We start from the raw sequence: 22,590 nt of genomic DNA on the forward strand, positions 1-22,590 counted from the left end.
ATTTGCTTTTAATTTTGCCATCCTTGCATAGTCATGCTTTTATATGCCTTTAATGGGTTTATAAAACTTTTGATGTAAAAAAGTAGAAAAAATCGTTAAAGGCATAATTTAAAAAAATATTTTTATTGTATTTAAGAATCATGAAAATTCCCTAAAGCACCTTAACACTTCTTTTCAACACTTTTTTTCGATCCACAGAAAAACTATTTTATTTGTTCTGCTTCCTCCGTGGCTGATACACTTTGTTATTCAAACACTAAAGCTGACAACTACCCAAGCCCCGGGGAAATCTGGCTTAAAAACTGCCTTAATTTCCAATTCAAAAACCAAACAAATTAAAAAAAGTAAAAACTGCTCTATTGATACAATGGATTATATTCGCAGAGAACTTTTTTATTTTTTAAGCTTGAGTTATTTAAAATTTAAATATCTTTTTATTATTAAGCAACATTAGCAACCCTTTTTTTAAATAAGTTCACTAGATGACTAAAGCCAATATTGGTAAAATATCAAAGATAAAACTTGACTAACTTTACCACTAAAAGTTTCTTTTCCACTTCTCAAGTATCGAATTCAATCCCGTTTTCAAGGACCAACTTTAATGAAAGTTCGAAAGCGGTTTCTGTTTGAAAATGCCATTCTATAAACTTGAATGGAGTATTTATAAAACAAAGGACCAACATCCATTATTCTAAAGTGAAAAGTTGAATTTGGTTTATTGCTTGTTATAGTGTTTGGTAAATTATATTTTATGTATGCGTATTCCCCCTGGCTTATAAAGGAAAGGAAACCTGTAGACATGAGCTCATTAATTCGCTTATTTAAAAATTCAGTGCAGGTGCGTGCGGAAATTAAAATTTAACAGAGAATGTGCGAAAATTTTGCTTAAGCACTTAAGTAGGTGTTTAAGTGCCCGAGGGGAAACCCAACACCAAAAGTTAATGCTAATGTTTCGGCGTCGGTGTTTTGCCTGATGTGTGGCTGCTAAGACAAAGTTTGCCTTCTGTCACCTGTGTGATTTTTCAAGGGTTAAGGTGGGCACGTGGTGGGGGTGATGAGTCTGCGGGATGCCTGTTTTCTGTGGGCATCGTTTTCATTGTGCAAATATTTAAGAATTGCGGAAATCTCTGACACACGCTTCCTCCCGGCTTATCTGACAAGTGTTGTTTCAAACGATGAGGTTTTTCTTGTTTTTATTTGTTTGGAGACTGGGTGGGCTTATCTAATTAGGTTAATCGCCTCTCGTACAAGGGAAGCTTAGAACTTCGGTATTCCTAACTTTAATAAAATTTAAAAAATATATGATAGAGCACTTTAAAGTTTCCTGGAATGATGCCTATACCTACACTATGTCCTCTTCATGCTAGCCCTTTTTTAATGAAACCCTGAATAAAATGAATGAATGTCTTTTTGGGAAGATTAAAACAAAAAAAGGAAAGCTTACTTCGTGTGGAGCCGAAGTGGATATACCCTTGCAGTTATAATCCAGGTTATTTTACAAGATAATATTGGTTATGTCCATATCGCGAAAATATCGTATATAGTTGGCCATCGGACTTTCTGTATCAAAACGATTTCTTTCAAATTAAAAGTTCCAATATAAATTTTAAAAAAATTGTTTTGCTTTTTTCTCCACAAACAACGTTATGGCATTCACGATTAAGTTTTTACTTTTATAAAAACTATAAGATAACGTACAAAAATTAAAAAAAAAAAAAACAAAAGTAAAAAAAAAAAATATTGCAACAAAATAACACAACAAAAACAGCAAATTTTTTATTTTATACATTTGACCGATCCGGACCGAAAGGAATGTGCGCTAAGTTTTAATTCTATAGCCTTAACACTGAGAGTCTAGTTGGCGTAGAAACAGAAACTCGGACCTTCCTTATATCAGGAAGGACATCCTTATATCAACTCCATCGGGGATGTCATCTCTAATGCGTTGCACACTTTTGACCAAAATTATCATACCTTCTGCAAGAGTATAAATAAAATGCAGCTCCCCTGCGGTCGTGTTTGTGGTTTTTCCGATAATGGTACTGACAGCACTTGAGTTGATAAGTAATCCCCGCCAGACTGCAGCCGTCACTTATTCCCAAGCGCTTTTTTCAGGTTCTCTGCATCAAAAGACGGTAAGGAATATTGCTCATTGACATATACTTTTATTTATACAGTGTTTTCTCCAACTTTTTGCCGAATAAAGGAATAATTTCTGCAGCATTGAGGACTTGGTGTCCAAATGTCCTCGGAGTAAGTAAGTCTTTAAAAAATGGACATTTCCAATTCCATTGAGAAATAAACTGAAAAGGTGAACTCGTAATTAAATCTCCATTTCTCAGACGTCGAATATTTATTTCTTTGGGGAATGTAGTATTATTTTTCTTTTGATGAAAGAAACTTCTTTTGTTTAGCAAAGCCTTCCATAAACGAAATTCCCCAGAAGCCATTTAATTAGGAATTTATTGTAAATATTTGGCAATATTATGTTTTTCTAATGTATTTTTCCGGAATTTTCCTCAGAAGAAAATAGGTAGTTCTATTTGATTGAGAAAAATCAGATGATTCACCACTCTTGCTTTGAAGCCGAAAACATATAATTTCGGCATAAAAGGTAGACTGGCACGCCGTCTGGCATCCAAAAAAGTTAAACCTAAAAACGAAGGCAAATATGGTTTATGGCCGGCAGCAAAAAAAATTTCAAATGCACTAAAAGACATAAACAAACAACCAAAAAAAAACGAAAGCGACAACAATTTGCCAACTTTTGTAATTGGCAGGAGACAAGCCAAACAGAAAGAGACATGGACGGAAGGAGTGAACCAGACAAGTTAAAATGAAAAATTCGAACAGTTTGCTTTTAGTTTGATGCAACAGCCAACAAAAAAGGGAAGTAAAAGCCATAAGACAGCAATCAGGCCCAGGCGACCAGGGCAACAGAAGCAACTTAAAATGTCCTGCCCCTTCCATGTGCCTGTGTGGTCGGCAGCCTTAGGAGCTGGCCAGCTTGTTGTGGCTTAAAATGCAGATTCCCAACTTGACCACCAAGTACGGGCATGTATTATATTCTCTGTGTGAGCTGTCCCAAAAACCGAGCTCATTATTCATCCCCGGTTGAGTAAAATTAATTTGCATGGCCAACCGCTGTAACCAACTTGGTAGCTAAAAGAAGTTTGTGGCTTTTAAAATTTTGAAATGAACTATGAAGTCAGTCTACATTGAAAAGTAATTAAAGATATTAAGATGGGAATCCGAAATCCTGAAACATATACTCAGTGCTACCAATTATCCTGGATAATCACATTCCCAAATGTATACAACAATTTGTCTTGTCTACGTCTACTTTCGTTTATAAAGTCCTTGATTACTTACAAGAATTCGTTTTTTGAGAGTCATAAATATAGCCAAGTACTTACATCTGTCTATACAAGATAAATGATTATATTTTTTGCCTCAAGTATTTTTTCGTTAAATTACTCCATAAACATATGTATGCTGTGTTTTTTTTTACATATTTTAAAGTATCTGTTAAAATTACTTTAAGTGATAAATAAAAAATAGTGAAACCATTGTGGAGAAGACATTGTAACATGTTGACTTTAGTTGAATAATTCAGCCGAAAGCTGAAGGGGTAGCATGTAAATCCAGTAAGCCCTTGTCGCTTACATATGAAGATAAAAATGATAATTTAAATATGTATTCTTTTGTAAAAAAAATATAAAACTCCTGGATTTACCCATGAAAAATTATATACTTTAGATTTTAAAGTATGTACAGATACATTTTGATTTCAAAAAATTTAAATAAAAGTATCTTTTGTTCTTGATAAACTCACCACAATGTAAACAGCCAAAATTAAAAATAGAGGAGCAAAAACAAACCAAACACAGAAGGCTGAATTCCAAGCTAAACAATCCACGGAAAGTACAAATATAAACAGTTCACTCAATTAAGTTCCAGAACATGGTCCATATTATAGAATGTACTGGTGAGCTTACTCATGGATCTATTTTCAAAAGTGCCGGTAATCTGATTCAATACTTCAATAATTTCAGCATTGAATATTTGCTTATGGCACTATTATTTACAAAATATTTAGTTATTAATTAAGTTAAGTTCAAAAGTTCAAAAATCAACAATATGAAATTTTAAAATTATTATAATATGTTTTTTAAATATGTACATATATGTATGTCTTTATAATATTTTCAAATATCTTGGTTATTAAAACTACTGCTGTCGCCGTATGGGTTAATTTTGTTTTCATTCACTCGGCGTTTTTCGTGCGCAGACTCTCCGATTTTCCGACTTTTCTGGCAGAGCCGTCAGCGTCGCTGCTCCAGTTGCTGCCTCGGTCGACGTAACTGCCACTGTGCTCCATGGGCAAACTTTCAGTTCTCATGCGGCTTTCATCGGAACAGCAACGCGGCGTACCAAATCGGAAAAGGATATATCGGAGTGACTAAACGCTGAAATACGTAAAGGACTCAAATCAGACACGTGGGTGTGAAAAAACAGGCTAACAATCGCCATTACAATTACAAATACAATAAGCAGTGGCATAGTAATGAATGTTCGTGAAAGTAGAAAGCGAAAGTAACAAGTCCTTGGGTGTGAGTGCTTTTGTGTGTATTAAAGGTGCCAGAGTTCCAAGGCTTGGAATAAAATTTACGCTACCATTGGGGGTCCTATAGGACTACCCTTTTTTTTTTAGTTTAGAGCAATTAAGTTGTTCATGCCTTCACGCACACGAAACCACACACTCGCCAGGCACAACTTGTTTTATTTGCGGACATTTTAACCCACAATTACGCGCGTGCTTAAATTTAACCCAGATCCGAGGTGGAAATATTTTCAAAACTTCAAAACGGAATAGACCCATGTCAGATAGACTCCAATTATAATTTATGCTTTTTCTTTGATTTTCCTAGTGAATATCTTTATATGAACTTAACTCCACGAACATTATCGAAAGGATTTCATTCAAATCAAAAGATTAAATCGCTAAATTGAATGATTAATGTAAGTATTGATTCGAATGAAACAAAGCACCCCTTAAGATGGCCCAGATATACTGTAATTAAATAAAATAGATTGCCATTTAGGACGTGCCCGGCAACACTTAATTAGCCAAAGCCTTATCTTCACGAAAATTCAATAAGAGAAACCTTCGAAAATCCATTCAAACAGTGGTCCATACAATTGGCTTGAGATATTTTGTCCTCTGATTTCTGTTAATCAATTTTGGGAACTCTTCCTGAATTCCATTAAAGCTGTCTTTCAACCTTGGCTCCCGCACAGACGCATATTTAATTAGCTGGCAATTCGTCAACGAATTCCTCGGTCTTTGTTTACCTTTGGCAGTGCAATTTGTGCCAAACATAAAGGGAAGTGCATGAGCGCACACGAAAAAAAAGAAATAAGGCGGCAATAAACAATAAAAATAAAACAATAAAAAGCCCCAAAAACTCGACAAAATGGCCTGGAAAAGCAGGCAACATTATCGTACCGGTGGTAACGATGGGCCCGAAAGGGGAGCCGCATAAATGGCGAAATAACGAGGGCAAAGGCGACAATGGGCGGGAGCAGAGGGGCGTGGAAAAACGTCCTGGAAAATCCATGTGAAAGTTGATGCGCTACAGAAGCCATCGCAAATGTCGTGCGTTAGTGTTGCGGCAGGGCCATTTAGTTGGGACCGGCGTCACATTACGTATACGCAGTGTGCACGAAAATTACCGACAGTCACGTACCAAAGCAAATTCCAACTCCACGCTTTCAGTATAAACGTGTGGCATGTACTTGCACATGTGAGGGGTGTGTAGATGTATGTATGTGCGTGAGGCTTATCAACCATCATAATAATTGTTTGGGGCAATTTTGCTGCCAAGTCCAGCCAAGGTCCCTTCGCGTCCATTCCGGCATTCGACAGGAATAATTACACACACATTTGGCTGTCATAAAAACCAAATTTGTTGAAATGTTTCAGCCGAAATGACAGCACAAAACATTTACAACATTTTGTTTATTTTCCCCTTCCATCATCCACAAGTCGCCTGAATTTGAATGTCAGCCTGCATATTTGTTCTTGAAATTTGGCATTTGGCAAAACATGAAATGTCATAATTCAAAATTGGAAATTCTACGTGATTTGCAGTTCGAAATGGTCTTTGTTTGAAATAGTAAGTTCTACCAAAAAATGAAAATGAGCTTAAAAAATGAGTTTTTAAGTTGCAAGTTAAAGAAAACTTTTTGTATTTATTATAATTTTTCGGCTTTATAAATCTGCAAAAGGCCGACGGCTAAGCATTTAACTTGTTTTCATATCCAAAAAAATAAAAAAACAAAAAAACTCATGCATATAATTTTGTTTCGTTGTATTTCATTCTGGAACTCAATTCAAGTTTTCATCTCGCTCGTAATAAAATTTGAATTTCATAAAAGCAAACAAAAAACAAACAAGCAGTAGAGAGTGTGGTTGGTGTGTTGCCTTCCCTTCGCCTGCCGCCTTGTTCGAGGAAGTAAGTAAGAATTTCGTGCTTGGCTAGGAAAATTTATGGCTATTGGTTTCACACAAAACATGCACGAGACACTGGAGTTGGCGGCTTATGTCGTCCTTGGGAACACGCGACGTATGCGCAACATACGTATACAAACGAATATTTCGTTTGATGAATATGCTTTCAATGGTTTTAATTTGCCAAAGAAAACACAAAAATCTAACAGCAAATTTAATTCCAACTTTAATTTACATATTCAACAACATTTTGGCGTTTTCCCAAAATATCTAGCTTCAAACAGAGCTTCAGACGCGAATATCCTTTCTCTTATTATTATCTTGTCTGAATTACTAATTCACTTTGGATTCTCTTCTCGCAACAGGGTATGATATTTTAAATATTAAAACGGAAGCAGGTTAAAAGTGGGGGCCCACAAAAAAAAAACCCATCCTATCCGAGCCAAACCTTTTCTCTTCCCTGGTCTGGCTTTTCTCCTTACAATTGCCCTTGCGTCCTTTTTTTTCCTCCTATGGGGTTTCCCACCAGCTGCGGCAATAATCACGAATTGTAATAAAAGTCACAGTGTGTTTCACACAGTTCTTTTATGAGTATGTGCTACTGGAGCTTTATTTCTATCGTTAAACTACCATTTCTGGCAATATGCGAGAAGCATGATAAAAAAAATAATATTTCAGTAACATTTAAAAAATGATTTTCAATAAAATTATAGTAAAATAATATAGTAAGTGAAGTCATGTACATAAAACTTTTTTTTCAACCACTCACCCTTGCAAATCACGCTTAAACTCCAACACTCTAACAAGGAATTTTAAGCAAAACAAAGCCAAAGCATCCCTTGGCCTACGATAACCGTTGGTCAGTTTATTTGCCATTCTTCCATTTCTGGTTTATAGCCTGAAAATCTCTTTCTATGAGGACCTGCCATTACTCAAAAGGACGCACACGCATACTGAGGCAGGATTCCATGTCCTCTCGTTAGATACATTGCGGCACGTGATGTAAGCAGACCTCGGCCATCGAGTAGCAGAAGCCCATCTGGCACATTGCCATTATTAATGATGCATTTGGCATGACTTGGTTAGGAATTTTTGAGATTTTGTTCCGTATTTGATAGGAATATAGAAGAATATCTATCATACGCTTAAAAATAGAAAGGATTTAAATATTTTCTACCGTCAAAAAATTATAGGAATTGGATGATTATTGGCAAAAATGTAGTTTGGCCCCTAGGGCCATCGAATGAAGAATCGGATGAATATCGGCAAAGCCTTCGGAATAGCCTTCGCAAGGGTCCGTTTAGTGCTTCCACGAATTTTCCCCAATTTTGAAGAAGATCCTCCACAAAATTTGACAAAAAATGGGAAAATTATTTCGTTCTTATATTTTTATGCAGATTGGTGGAGAATCGATTTACAAATCATGTAAGGTATTCCGGTCAAGAATCGGAAATATTGGCAAACATATGCCCTTCGCTATGGTCCACTTGGTGTATCTATGCATTTTCCCCAGTTTTGAAGGGGATCTCCACAAAATTTGACAAAAAGTCTAAAAAATATTATGTTTTTAGATTTTGATCGTTTAAGATTGTTTAAGGGATCAGAGGATTCCGCTCAAGAATCAGATGAATATTGGCAAAGATATGGCCTAGGGTCAATTTAGTGCATCTATGGATTTTCCCCAATTTTGAAGGGGATCCTTCACAAAATTTAAAAAAAAACAAAACATTTTTTTTTTAAATTTGTATTTAGATTAAACGAGAGTTGATTGAAAAATCCTTTAATGTATTCCGCTCAAGAACCGCATGGTGAATGGCAAAGATAAAGCCTTTGCGGCAGGCCATAGCGTTATTCCTTGCACTTTCCTCATTTTTTGAAGAGGATCGACCTTTACAGACCTGCAGTCGATAAAGCTCTCATCCGAAAATCCTTTACGCCGCTTCGGGGACCCCAAACCAAACATCACGTATACGCAATGGTGTTTGCCCGCTGGCAGCGAAATACTTTGTTATCCTCTTTTCTGCACACTCCGTGCTGATGCGCTCTTTGCCCGCGTAATTGTGCGTGCCAACGACAACAAAGAGACCAGACGCGGACAGGATATATCCCTTTATTTCCTTTAGTCCTAGGACTACACAGCCCCCGCACCGAAATTGGCCAACTTCTGCAGGGCTTCTGTGCGGGCTGAAGGACCTTTAACAGGACACTGGTAATTGAATATTGAGAATGTGGTATAAGCTTTTTTCATTACTGAATGGGTTCGCTTTCCGTTCAACCATCGGCGACACACTTTCTCTCTCTATATAATCATATCGATTTTCACCCAATCAATGACAACAAGTGCGACCCAATCGTCAATTTCAGACCCTTTTATTGCCCGTCTGATCCCTCGACGGGTTGTGTTACTGCCTTTGATGGCTTCTTATGGAGGATAATCATGTTTGCATTGCATTCAATCAGCGTCTTAGTTGCAAATGGCCCAGCTTCGTATAATGCAGATCTCTGTTTGTTGCATTAAGCCCGGCATTTCAAATGAATTTGATCTTAATGGAAATGTCCGATGGCGTCGTTTACCTTTTAAATTTCGTTCATACAGAATGGTGACAACTTTATTTCATTTCCTTCCTAGACTACTTTCATTTAGTATGTAAATTTCTGTTGGACAAAGAAAAATGGGGACTTAAGTCGCGAACATTAATGGAGCACTAGCTCCACCAGCCCCATTTTTAAACAAAGTATTTGACATTTATTTGTCGCTGATTTTCCTCCTGGGCCGCTAATAGAGTCACTTGCGTGTGGCCAAGGAAGTGGCCCATTAAAGATGAAAAATTGTTGACAAATGAAGAGTTAGCAGTGGACTCAAGTGCCTTGTCAGGAGCCTACTTTAAATGGGTACCTGTCCGGTGTAGAGCATTATGCAAATTAGATGAAAGGTAACGGAGTAGCGGAAGGTACTACCCTGACGTCATTGTGTTAAAAAAAGGACCTTTTTAGACACATTTTTCTTAAAGGTATTGCCTTAGTTGGGCTGGAAAAAACCTGAATTATATATGGTTTTTTTTTACGTCATTAAATGAAAGGTCAGGATATAGGTTTGGCAAACAAATGGTGTGCTTTATGAATTAGTTCTCACCAGTGGATTAATGTTTTTTTAGTTCCTAGTAGTTTCATCTTTGAAAAACGAAACTTTCGGGTTTAAAATCGAGAAGTGCATTTTAGATTTGTTGCAACTTAAACCTTTTTGCTTTTTGAGGTGTAAAACAAAAGTTAAAACTCTGATATGGATATCCTTTTGCTTCCACATGTTTCTTTTCCATCGCAGAAGACCCAAGACCAGAAAGAACCGTCAGCCAAAAATGACAACGGGTCAGGTCGATTTGGGGCCAAAAGTGAACTAAACAGTTCCCAGAAGATTAAAGCCATATTTTCATGGTGCCGTTAACAACAATGCCAATCATCTGTTGGCTCTCTTGGTTTTCTTTTTTTGTTCACATTGTATACAGAAAATTAAATGTCGGCTGCGGTGGGTTTTTCATTAAGTGTGTTTGTTCCTCTGATGGTTCTCCGCACACAAAGGACAAATAAAATATGGGTATCCAGCTTTTGTTAAACTCGCTTTTTGTTTACATTTAGTATTCAGTGCTGTTTATTGAAATTATATGGCCGCATTGTGATGTAAATGTATGATATTTATTATTCAAACTGCAAGATGTTCCATTAATGATTGAAATATTTCAGAATATGACTGTACATATATACTTATTTGTTTCTACCTCTGACATCACTCAACAAATCAAACCGACGTCTCTGGAGAAACAAATTCGGTGGCATAACCCCTTGAGCATCAAAAGTCAAACATCAATCGGTCGTAAAATACTTATTTTTATTTCGCCCGCAAAGGCGACAACGTCGACTGATGTTTTATTTATTTCAAACCTTTCGAACAGCTGCAGGCCTCAGTTTCCGTCACCAACGGCTTCCGGTTTTCCTTTGCTTTTTCCGCCGCTTTTTATTTCTTTGCTGGTTTTTTTTATTGCGTGCCGTCAATCCCTCAATAAACTTCATGCCCATACCTTTGTTTGCGGTGGCTTCGATTTTATTTCGATTTTTTTGGCCTGCAATCGGTGAAGGCGGTTGACTTTCGTGCTTTTCCATTAGGAAGAGGACGTCGACTTGGTTGGGTTCATTACACCAAGTTCCGTTCATGTTGCTGTTGATTTTCAATTATTTTTATTGACTTAAGCTGTAACGTATTTGTGGCCTTGATAGCCAGTTCTTCACTGTATTTTCCAGCTTAGGGTTTTCCAAAGTAGTGCAGTCCCTTCAGTTCATCATGCATTTCACTGAAGTCCTGCTGACTGGGTTTTGGCATGACCGCTTATTGAAAAACTTTGCCGCAACTTCTTGAGGCTAAAGTTTCTCTTAAACGGAAGCAACTTTTGCATTTTCAACGCCGTTTTATAATTTCATGCTATTTTCACTGCCTTCACGCCCGGAGAAGCTGAAAATGTTGCGCGAGTTCATTATTTGTTCACACCAAGTCTTAATTATTTTAGCATTTTTGCGCGAAGACGAATTGAATTGTCTGCCTTTAGTTCGTGACTTGTGAATAATTGCTGTGCCAGGATTTTCCGGTTATGAAAGTAAGAGTTTGAATAATAAATGAAACTAATTAGTCTTTCTTGAAAGCTTTTAAAATATTTATTATGTATTTGTTTAGATGTTCCTATTTTCAACGCAAATTCGAGGAAGGGAAATGTACTTCTTCTGGAAAATATTCTCACAAAAGAACAACTTTTTATCACTTTTGAAAAAAATAGAAAAGTTCGCCCAGACTGAAAGGGGCTTTTCATTAGGCTGCAAGCTTGAAAAGGCTACCCCGGACTCCGGAGAAATATTTTCCACTTTGAGGATGAGAGCTCGCAACTATTCACAGTTTCCAGTTGCATACTTTGCGGCGTTCGCCGAAGTTTGTTTCAATAAGTGGCTGAGAAAAAATAAGAAATCTGTTGTGCCGCCGAGCTGGTTGAAACTAAAATAAAATGAAACATAAAAAATACAGACAACAGAAAAAAATAGTTTACGGCTTACTATGCGGTTAGCTCGTTGGAGCTTCTATAGTTTCCCCCATAAAATGTTTTTAGTTGTTAGTTTGTCTGAATGCTTTCTGTTTGATGAGAAAACTCCATCTAAAGTTTTCTTCCCAAAGAACTATTCCAGTTTTTTCTCATTTTCCACTTGCCATATGCATTTTTATTCAGTCCATGAATTAAATATGAGCCATTATAAAGGTTTCCCTTGGTAATTGACAAAGAACCTTTTCACAATAGGATGAATTTCTGGTTAAAGTGGCAAGTCAATTGTGTAAATCAAGTTAGTTTAAGTACTATAAGCTCGTAGTATCTTCCCTAACATTACAGAAAGGTGTTAATTGCAATCAACATAAACTATCACCCACAGGAAACTCATTTAAGCCCGACCTAGTCTGCCAAAGAAATTTCTAAAATTACGTGGTTTAACAACATACTTGGGATGAGACACATGCTTGAACCCTAAACCACAATAATGCCACGCCCACAACAGCCATTCAAAGTGGCCTCATGTCTTGTGTTTAAATTTAGCCAATTGCGAAATGGTTTTTGTTTTCGGCTAGAAGGGCATTAATTAACTGAACTTAGCAGTATGGTATGTGGATATCCCACAGGAAATGGTTCCAGTGGTGTCTGCATAAAATGAATTGCCGGGCTGGTTAGAGGGAATACTTTCCGTTTTTCGCTCTAAAAGTTTTCCCTTTCGTCGGTTTTGGGGAGACGACTCACTCAGTTATTTAATATGTCATTCAGTCATGCCAGTACACATGCCCAAATTCAACTTTAAATTGACTTTCTTAAGCAGAAGTTTGCAACAGACACGGAAAGAGCCAAGATATACAACTTTTCCTCCTGGCCTTGGTCTGCTTTTGAACAAAGCGTTGATTGCTATTTTGTTATTCATGGAATTGTTTAAAAATTTAGATTGCCTTGTAACTTATAAGCTCAAGTGTGTCGCCTCTGCTTTGCTCTGCTCAGTCTTCATTTTCAGATGGGATTTGAGTGGCCGCAAAAGGAACTAAAAAACAATTAACTTAATCAAAGTCTGACAAAGTTGAGCCCAAGATACAGGTACAGATGCTCATTAGAAGGGCGGGGATTTTCACCTGTTGACTGCTCCCTTTGACCGCTCAAGCGTGTGAGCACGAAAACCCAGCTTATAAAAAGCCCTCCCCGACGAATCGGGAATGAGCATCAGGCAGGAGCAGTTGGAAGGAGCAGCCACGTTGGATGCTCAACAATTGCGGTCGAGAGTCATTGAACACTGCATAGACACACACTTGTGAGTATCTCAAATCGATGTCAATGGCTGTGGAGGTGGCACATTGGCCATTCAACCCATTCGCCATTTGCCAGGAAAAACACAAAGGAAGAGGGTGTTCACTGTACCCAGTTGAGTGTATTGGATTCGAACTGTGCTATTTTGCATGAATCTCAAAAAGTTTTCCATTCCGGGGAAAAGCCACTTCACTGCAGTCTGTCTGGTCTTTTAGTTTTATCTTCAGTCGTGGCTATTGGAAGAGAAGTGGCTATTTGGAATCAAAAGTTGTGGCTTTAATATTTTTTACTCCATGGTTGATTACGTTCTATCCGTAAATTCCGTACACATTTTTACCCAGAATCAATGTTTGGGCTCTGGCCTAATAGGTTTACATGATTTTCTGCCATGACTTTGTTGAAAAAATATTTAAATTGGCTCGAACGACAGTTCCATTGATTGAAAAGCTTAAAACAAAAATGCTTAAACACTTAACTGACGGTGAGCATGGCACTAACGTCTCCCGGAGCTCCGAAGCCCCGGATCCCACTTACGGATTCTGTCACGCATATGGGACCCATATCAATGTAAGCTCTTTGGCTGACCCGGACATAAATCGACGTTCATTCCGGTGACCAATTTGCCATTGGTTGGCGTTTGCGTGTGTCCCGAACATTCCGGCCCAGTTCAGCTGAGGGCTGTTAAAAGGTTCCCCGAAAAAGAGCACGGCCCATAAATAGTGGAGGTCGTTAGAAGTTAATTGGCCTTGAAAGCACATGCCCCGGAATTATGAATTACAAGCTGCATAAAACTTAAACGCTGCCATCATCTTGGCTAGAGCATTCAAATATTTTCCAACTTAATTGATTCAATTTGCATTTTGAGTAGTTTTTGCAAAATTGCTATTATAAAGCCAAAACCTTATTAAGCAAACAAGTCAACAATTTTTAATCAAATTTTATCAGGCAGCATCCAAAACAATTTTTCTTTTATGAATTTTTACTTTTGGTTATCCAATTTCGCTGGAAAAAAAACTTCAAAACGTGGCACAGTTGTTGAATGTACAGTGTGGCGCATGAGATTCATATATAGATACATTTTCTTATAAACTTTAACCATTTCCATTTAAAATTCATTTTCAAGTCTTCTTAAATTCGATTAAGCGGAAGGTCCTTCAAGTAAACTTTTTTAGATTAGCAGCTGGAGTTTATTGCTTTATGGTTATGGTAACGCGGAGCACTGCAACTGCACAATTCCGCCCAACTGCAGCTGCAAATTGCAAACGAAATTCGCAGTTTCCATCCCCACCAAAATTGCTCTAACGCTGCAGTTATGCAAATTCAACTCAAATGAGACTTTGTGTGCCACTGCCTGCGGCGGTGTGTGTGCTATATAGTGTGTCCTGTGTGTGTGCGGGGACGATGCGTGAAATTAATTTCTCCCTCGAGAGCACCTGGTGCAGCCGAATTAAAGGTGAGCTGCCATTTAGGTGTGTTCGAGTGTCCCGGAAGCCATAAAGCGTGCAGCTACAATTCCCAAAACCCCAGGATTACAGTACTAGGAATGGAATAAAAAAGGCCAATCACTTGTCAAAAACAAGCCCAACTTTTTAAAGTGCCTTACGGCATGAACCCAAAATTTAATGATAACTTACTTTTTAACTGATTCCTTGAATTACCATAATCTGTACAAATTTCGGACTTTGAAATCTGGACAAAAAATAACCATAATTCCTCATCAGTCATCGGCAGGAGGCGGAATGCGTTGGCCCCTTACATCGATTGATTGTAACCTAATGGCAGAGAAAGCCTCAAACCCATCCAAAAAAACAAAATCTCATAATAAATCATTTCGAGTTGAGACAAAAAATGGATCATCCAGAAAGGGCACCCCAGAAAATGTTCCATGTACTGGCATGGAGCTCCCCAACGTTCCTCTAGGTGTTTGTCGCTCAATCAAAGCTGACCCCGAGCCTAATGAGACCCCCACACTCCACTTTGGCCTGGGTTGCCATTTACAGGCAGATTAAGAAATTAATGGCCTACAATTGAGCGGGCTACTTTGTCAAGGGAAGAAGATCTGGGGATAACTTTCCCTTCATTTTTCATTTTTAATGTGCGCCACGGGCAAACTTGGGTCCATGAATACGCGATTAGGTTGCAAAAACTTTATTAAAAATTCTAAAAAATTTCCGAGTCTGGTCTGGTATGGGAGATTTCAATTTCGTAGGGCAGACTAATTTAACGTCCTGCCAAAGGCTTTTAATTGTTTGCCAGCTCGAACACATACTTCTACTCAAGCCAGGCCATACCAGACCAGCCCAGGCCAGGCTTTTTATTGGCTGCCTTCGGCTTTGTCATAAAACTTTTCTGCCAGCAGCTGCCAAAGGAAGTTGACGGCTGTCCGCTTGGCTGCCTTCGTGGCTGATTCGATTGTGGCCAAGTTGGAGCGACAAAATTAAGTAAGTACGGCAAAGGAGCAAAGGCCACAAGCAGGTCCTGCTGCTGTTCTTGCTCCTGCTCCTGCCATACACCGAAGGTCATTAAATGGGGACAATGGCCACTTTGCCTCCTGGCAGGAAATGAAAGACAATGTCCGTACAGAGAAAATAAATCAGAGTTATTAATTAAACTTGTTGAATGGGTTCTAAAAATCATAAACAATGTCTATTATAAAATTTTGTTAAACATTCTTTCTAATTATATAAAAAAGCCCATTAAATAGTTATAAAATTACCAACTTTTTTTACCGTGCATTTGTGTTTATGCCTCAGATACCAGAAGTATAGTGATGCATATTGAAAGCTGGCAAACACAATGAACAAAAGGTAAACTTCATTTGGCAGAAGACAAGTCGCGATAAGGGGTGCCGAACGGAGAACGGGGAAGCTGCTTCCGTTTCCGTCAACACTGGCAGCGAACGCCGTTTCCGGCCAACTTGGCTTCCATCCAAAGGGAAATTGGCTAGGAGGAGAACAATGTGTTTGGCAGCTCGTTCGACTGCTTAGTGGCTAATTTGCAAATAGATGAAAATGCGCCACAAAATTATAGCTTTGGCAGTCGCGCAGTCTCAGGTCTGATTGGAACTCGAGGGATTTAATTATAAATTTCTTGGCGGACCAAGTTTATTGGGTTTGTTTCTCACCTTAATGTGCCTGTCTTATTGCGTGTTTTTGGCAGGCATTACCTCAGTCCGTTTAATGACGAAACTTAATTACATTACTGGATCACACACAGACAAATGGCAGAGTTCGACAGGCTCAACCACAAATCTCCGTTGGCAGTTCTGGGGGCAACACCCAACCACACCCATCCGACACCCCACACCCACTCAGAAACACTCAAAATCGCATAATTAATGCACAGTACTTGCGGCTATTTCGGGCAGCCCCGTTGTTGCACATACGCCCCGTGGGCCACACCGAAAGTGTGTGTCCGTGCCATAATTTGCAATAAATATTGATCCGCAGCTGCCGCAGAGGCACGAGCCCTGTTTCCCCAAAGCGGCGAGTGATAGATGGCTATATCTATTTGGTTTGGCCATAGCCCAGAGCCAAGCTGCAGTTCCTCCAACGATAATATTTATCCGTCATGATGACAGATTCGTTTGAATTGATTGCCAGTGGTTGGCAAATAAAGTGGGAAAAGTTTGATAGAATTATTGAAGCGATTTCCATGGTCGTTTAAGCTGTCGGAGCAATTTTGCATTGACTTTGCCACTTTGACTTTAAAGCCATAAATGGGTCACGCCCAAGTTCGCTTTAAGCCACACGCGTTCTGGCCCCATAAATTGTGTTTCAAAAGCTTAGCTACAGTTTCAGCCCGTAAGTCAGAATCATTTGTCATAATTCGAGCTGGCCCCAGGAACAGGGACCCCAAATAAACCAAAAAAACAAAAAACAGAAACAAAAGAAAAACACTACCCCAAAAGTTGACCCAACAACACCTTGGGCCATCGAAGTGGCCATTAAAAGCGGCAACAACAACCAGCCACCCCAGAAATTGGTGGCAACGGGCGGGAAAAGCTCGGAGAGCACATGGCGGGCATTCGACACGAGAATCGACTGAAAACCAATTATTTACACTTCGGCAATAAAAATATGGAACAAAAAACGAAACCGGCAACTGGGAGTGTGGGAATGAAATGTGTCAAAAATGCTGTTGTGCAATTTATTACCTTTAATTTTTCTTGGCTGACTGCCGTTGTCCTTCTTACCCTCTTTGTCATTTTCTGGAATTGCATTTTTGCGGATTGTGAATATAATTTTTATGACCATTGCCTTCGCTTATGCTTTCCTTTGCGTTTGGCTTCAACTTTTTTATGAGGTCTCCACCGCTGATCCAAAGATCTCAGCGGAAAATCGAAAAACTTTTAAGAGGCTTCAATTCGCTTGTTAAATTTAATCCCTTTGAATCGCTCTTCCCCTTGCAGGACCCCACAAGGAACAGCGTGAATTGAAGCCCAAGGAATGCCCCAAATCGGTCAACCTGTAAGTCTGAATCCTGCGTGAGTCTTGGTAGATTAAAGGATGGCGGCGTCCAGCTCAATTATGGAAACCGTCGCCATTTTGGCCCTGCTCCTTGGCCTATTTATCCGGAGTGGTGAGTAGAATAAGGGTTTTTGCTGAAGCATTAGGGATAACTTATTCCCTTCAAAGGCTACTGCATAGACTGCTTCAAGTGCGTGTCCTATAATGGAGCGAATAAAGCCTGCGACGATCCGTTCCACAACAACTACTCCACGGCCATCCTCGAGTCGCCCTGCATGGGAGGACGAAAGGGCCGTGATGGCCTGTTTCCGGCCACCGCCTGCATCAAGATCGCCGGCTATTACGGTAAGTGTAGCAACCAGCTGATGAATGAGCAAGTGCCTAACCTTTTACCTTTCACCCTTCCACCCCTTTCACCCGCAGATGAAACCGGTGAGACGATAACGGTGAGGGGTTGCGCCCTGGACAGCGGCACCCTGACCACCGACACCGAAATAATAAGGATGTCGCATTGCGGAAAGTTCTACTACGATGATAAGTGAGGAAGCCCATTAGTCACTACACTAAGAAATATTTATATAGTTTAAGCTTTTGTAGAGAAAGTTATTATGTTATATTATTTTTAAAATTTCTTGAAGTGTAATTTTAATAAGTTTATGCAATATTTTCTGGCTCACCCCCACAGGTACGTGCACGGATGTCTGCAGAGCTGCAGCGACGCGGATGCCTGTAACTCGGCCAAGAGGCACGGACACCACGCCGCGGACCTGGAGTCGCTCATGCGGCACCTGCTCAGCCTGGCTGTGCTTTTCTTGGCTGTCGCCAGGTAGCAGTATCAGTAAGCGGAGGAATTTCTCGGAAATGGGGGAAATGCGGAAAACGAAGTGAGGCAGCGTGAAAAGCATTTAGTTAAGGTCGGCTGCGCGCGTGGAAATCTTTTCTTTAGGCGTCTCTCCTCTCTACCAATCTCTATCAGTGTCTAAGATTGCACCTACAATAATGCACAAGAGCAACTTCAAAAGCAGCAAGGACACGCGGACACAACCACACACTCTAAACCAAAATAAAAACACAAACACACATAACATTATGGAATTCATCAAGCAATTATGTGATTTATAAATGAATACTTAACAACTATCTAACAATAATTGATGAACACGAACGAAAACTATTTATGTAGATGCTAAGCATTCGAGAGTCGAAAATCAAAGGAACACACTGCAACCTAAATTCAAATTCTAGCTGCAATTATTTTTAGACTCTAAGAAACGAACCTAGACTTTAAACGCTGTCGCTGCTAAGTTTCGATGGAACAATATTATAAATTAACGAAGGCAGAATGTTTTACGATTTATATACGATCTGTTTTACCTTAACTCGAATAAGTATGTATTTTTCGCCTCTCTAGATGAGTATTGTACATATACAAGAGAATATTTATCTATTTGTTAAAAGAATGCTGAATTTTGGGCAAATTATAAATTTAAAAGTAATTGTGTGTAAATGAATTAGTATGTAAAATTAGCAAACGAAAACTGCGAGCCAGGGGAGTGCCTACATATTTGCTTTCATTTTGGAATTACATTTTTCTAAATCCTTTTCAGTTTTTATGTTTTTATTACACCAATGAGTCAAAACCCTCATAGATTATTTGATTTTGTTGAAACTAAATGAAGCAACTATATTCTCAAGTGCTTTCCTGAGTAACAATTTTCTTCCAAAGAAAATAGTTCTGATAACTTAAAAATACACCCAATTCCGGCCCTGCTTAAGCCTCTAAATCAAGTCATAAATGCCGGCCATAAATGACACAATTCGGCGCTTTATAGACTTCTGTATGCAGACATAGGTCGGCTATTTGTTGCCGTCGGTCTGATCAGTTGATTCACCAGCTGATTGGCTATCTGGCCAATGCCGGTTAACCCGATAAGGTGAGCTCTACCCACATAGAAATACCGCTTCCGATTAGAGCTACTCAGTACATTCTAGCAGATCGAACAACATGGACGGTAAGCAGGAGATCATTGCTCTATAGCGAAGGATTTAAGCATCCTGATCCATTTTAGGACACAATTGGCTTCACTTTAGCCACGGGGCTATTCCCCAGGCAGCTGTTGTTGCTGGCCATGATTCCGACGGTGACACCATCTTCATCGGCCGTGCCTTCTACTGCAACGATATGTTGCCGGCCAAGATCATTCCCAACAAGGGCAAGGCCTACGTGGCCTACGCCAATCAGGAGGTGGAGCTGGAGAACTACGAGGTGCTGAGCGGATCCAACTACGAGTGGCTGCCGGCCGAGAACGGCGAGGTTCCTCCCGGAGCCGTCAAGGTGGGCAAGAACGTCGATGGCGAGACCCTCTACGCCGGAAGGGGCTACCACGCCGGCAGTCTGACTGTCGGCAAGGTGCACCCATCCCACGGCTGCCTCTACATTCCGTACGACTCCGAGGAGGTGAAGATCTTCGCCTACGAAGTTCTGTCCCGTCTGAGGGAGGCGCGATAAGTGCTCAGCTTGTTACCTGTTAATCACAAATAAACTCGACACCTTTTTTTGTAGAAGCTCGTGTGCTCTAATCTTTTCTTTATAGCTGGTCCTAAATTTCCACGACCTTATCTTATTTATTTTTAGTTTTTAGTGGTTGGAGTGTCACAAAATCAATAGGTTTTTAGCAAACCTTAGGTATCCTACTTGAGGGGCAAATTATCTGTAGACTCCTCATAAAACAAGGACTCTTGAGCTGGCAGTTTTCGCTTTTCGCCCCTTTATGCAGGAAACAGTTCTAAGTTAACAAAACCAAGTAATTAAAGTAAAATCACTCATTACCGACTACGTTCTAAACTCGCTAATTACACGTATCCTAAACACTTAGTTTTAAAGTCTAACTACCTTTTTTAAATGGGGAAGGATAACCAATAGGACCAAAACTAAACAAAAGCAAGGCTACCATTTAATAATTGCAAGAGCGAGTTACTCGTAGCTACTTGCATCGGTTTTCAATTCAAACTGTTCGTATTTAGTTTTTATTTTACGGACTAAGCGAGCTTGCAATGGTTTCCGCAACTATGTATAAACAAGTGGAGAAGTTTTTGATAAATCTCAATGGTTTTTGCTCAGGAGCATACAAGCAACATACAACATCAGATAATTCAAAGTTTTTCTCTGCTGAAATCGCTAAGCTTGCAATACAATTCAATGCAAACTAATCAAAAGTAACACAAAACGCACCTTATTGGATATCAGGACTTCATCGAGGAAGTCCTTTCTCAACTCTATCTCTCACAGACATACACAAACACTATATGAACGACCAAGCAAAGTTTGTAAAAAGAACACAAAAGTACATACATTGAACGTTTCATGGCAAGGCAATTGCTAAACATTTTTGAATGCAAATGTATCTAGCACATAAGGAGAACTTTATACATATACAATCGAGGCGCAGCGGGGTGGATTAACGATAATTAGATAATCTAGATAACGACGCTAATTGAACTAATCAAATTAAATTTAAAATTGAAATTGTTTCTCTTGCATTTAAATGCGTGCGTACAACTTTTTCTAATGCAACATTTTTGGGCAATGGCAGCATTACCAAATGAACTATCAGCATTTCTGAATAAAAACTGCATACATATATTGAAATTTCGATATAGTCTACGAGTTTTACTAACATTACACATATTTACAAACAAGAAAGGGTCTGGGGATGTGGGTCTTTAATCTAGCAGGGTCTTCACATAGGCGGCGTCTTCCTGGACAAACTTTTCGGCCTGATCGGCGGGCACTTCGACTTCGGTTTTGTAATTGTCTAGTCCAATCTCCTCTTCTTTTCTAAAAACAACAAAAAATATTGTTTATAATGGATATAAAAGGTACTATATTGAGTACTAACTTTATCAGAATGTCAACTACGTTCTCACAAGCCAGCAGACAATCACTGTCCCTGCCAACTTTGGCCTCCCACTTGTGGTACTCGCGCAGGATCTCGTAGACGCCCTTAGCACGCAGCACCTCTCGACTGCGACGCGTGGAACACAGCTGCAGAAGGCACTCCAGCAGCATTTTTCGCAGATCCGGATCTTCTTCCCGCGTTTTACTCTCAGGCAGATACTAAAAAATGCAAATGGCTTTTAAAAAACATATTCCCAACAAGGAATAACAAAAATCTACCTGTAGTTCGATAGGTAACTTTTCATTGTCTTCATCGCTGTACTCCTCCGGCCCGCAGAGCGGCTGCAGAATAGCCACCAGGATGCTGTCCTGTTCGTTAAGAATCACGTCGTGGTAAACGGCATCGAAGCAAACGTTTTTAAGGATACCGATGGTACCACCACGTCGCACCACACTGGCCTCAAAGGATGCAAAGGGCAACAGTTTCTCCAGTAATTGGTAGCGTGCCTGGCAGCACAGTTCCCGACCGCGCGGTACCTGAGTTAGGTTGCAGAAAATGGGCGCGAGGTAATGCAGCTTTGATTTCTTCTTATTGTAATCCAACTGGGCGAAAGCTTTGGCGAGACGGGGAAGAGTCTGCTCACTTTTCTCTAATATAGCCAAAATCTCATGGACCAGTGACTCTACCCGTGTAAGATTGCTGAGAACCATGCTCCAAGGATCAGCTAGATCGGACTGTTCATCACAAATTTGCTTAGCAGCGACAGTTACGATTTCGAAGGTCTGAAAGAGTAATAGTTACTATATTATCTATGAAAATATAATTTAAAACTGAGCCCACCGGTTGCACTTTCTTGGCCAATTCGAAGACTTGAACAGCTCCCTGCTCCTCGGCCGTTAAGTTTATCAGACTCAGTACTGCATCCTTGGCCACTGTGTGGTTGTCATCATATGTAAGCCCAAAAATGGCCAACAGCATATCATCTAAGGAAAGTATGGCTTCTTTTCCCTCAGCACTGCCAGTTAAACCTAAAAATAAAACATATTTGTTAAAGTTTGCGGCTTTGTGACGTCACTGTTGACAAAAAACAAACGCACGTGTTGAACGCTTTAAGTTTTTTTTCACCCAAACTCACCCAAAACGTGTGTCAGAGCCACCGCCTTGAGGTCGAGTCGTTGATTGGGTTGCATAAATTGCACCAGTTCCTTAACTGTGTCCATTTTGTGGGTTGTTAATATTAAATTTGTATTTTAAAGTTAATAACGATGAGGCGCAACAATAACAATAGGAAAAGTATGACCGTAGGATCGGAAACGTGGCAGTGCTGCAAGGTACCGAAA

At 39.5% G+C, this 22,590-nt stretch overlaps 3 protein-coding genes across 4 annotated transcripts; 2 read left to right on the plus strand and 1 right to left on the minus strand.

The window, feature by feature from the left end:
- The first annotated feature begins 4,395 nt into the window (after nucleotides 1-4,395).
- On the plus strand, nucleotides 4,396-18,421 carry LOC108128853 (uncharacterized). 2 transcript variants are annotated; one of them, XM_070281122.1, is made up of 6 exons: nucleotides 4,396-4,500; nucleotides 4,932-5,022; nucleotides 17,294-17,463; nucleotides 17,520-17,696; nucleotides 17,775-17,889; nucleotides 18,037-18,421. In XM_070281122.1, exons 3-6 carry the CDS (start codon nucleotides 17,391-17,393, stop codon nucleotides 18,179-18,181), a joined length of 510 nt encoding a protein of 169 aa, XP_070137223.1. In that variant the 5' UTR covers nucleotides 4,396-4,500; nucleotides 4,932-5,022; nucleotides 17,294-17,390; the 3' UTR covers nucleotides 18,182-18,421. The 2 variants fall into 2 exon arrangements, with proteins under 2 accessions (XP_070137223.1, XP_017102177.1); XM_017246688.3 differs by lacking the exon at nucleotides 4,932-5,022.
- Nucleotides 18,422-19,011: 590 nt separating this feature from the next.
- On the plus strand, nucleotides 19,012-19,916 carry LOC108128855 (natterin-3). Its single transcript, XM_017246689.3, has 2 exons — nucleotides 19,012-19,363; nucleotides 19,421-19,916. Exons 1-2 carry the CDS (start codon nucleotides 19,357-19,359, stop codon nucleotides 19,858-19,860), a joined length of 447 nt encoding a protein of 148 aa, XP_017102178.1. The 5' UTR covers nucleotides 19,012-19,356; the 3' UTR covers nucleotides 19,861-19,916.
- A 1,076-nt stretch (nucleotides 19,917-20,992) lies between these two features.
- Nucleotides 20,993-22,575, minus strand: LOC108128852 (protein HGH1 homolog). The gene is made up of 5 exons (XM_017246684.3): nucleotides 22,386-22,575; nucleotides 22,091-22,278; nucleotides 21,529-22,032; nucleotides 21,251-21,468; nucleotides 20,993-21,189 (listed from the first exon to the last, which is right to left on the minus strand). The coding sequence occupies exons 1-5, from the start codon at nucleotides 22,468-22,470 to the stop codon at nucleotides 21,075-21,077; spliced, it is 1,110 nt and encodes a 369-aa protein (XP_017102173.2). The 5' UTR covers nucleotides 22,471-22,575; the 3' UTR covers nucleotides 20,993-21,074.
- Nucleotides 22,576-22,590: the final 15 nt, after the last annotated feature.

The sequence above is a fragment of the Drosophila bipectinata genome, chromosome 3R (assembly GCF_030179905.1).
Source record: "Drosophila bipectinata strain 14024-0381.07 chromosome 3R, DbipHiC1v2, whole genome shotgun sequence".
Taxonomy (NCBI): Eukaryota; Metazoa; Arthropoda; class Insecta; order Diptera; family Drosophilidae; genus Drosophila; species Drosophila bipectinata.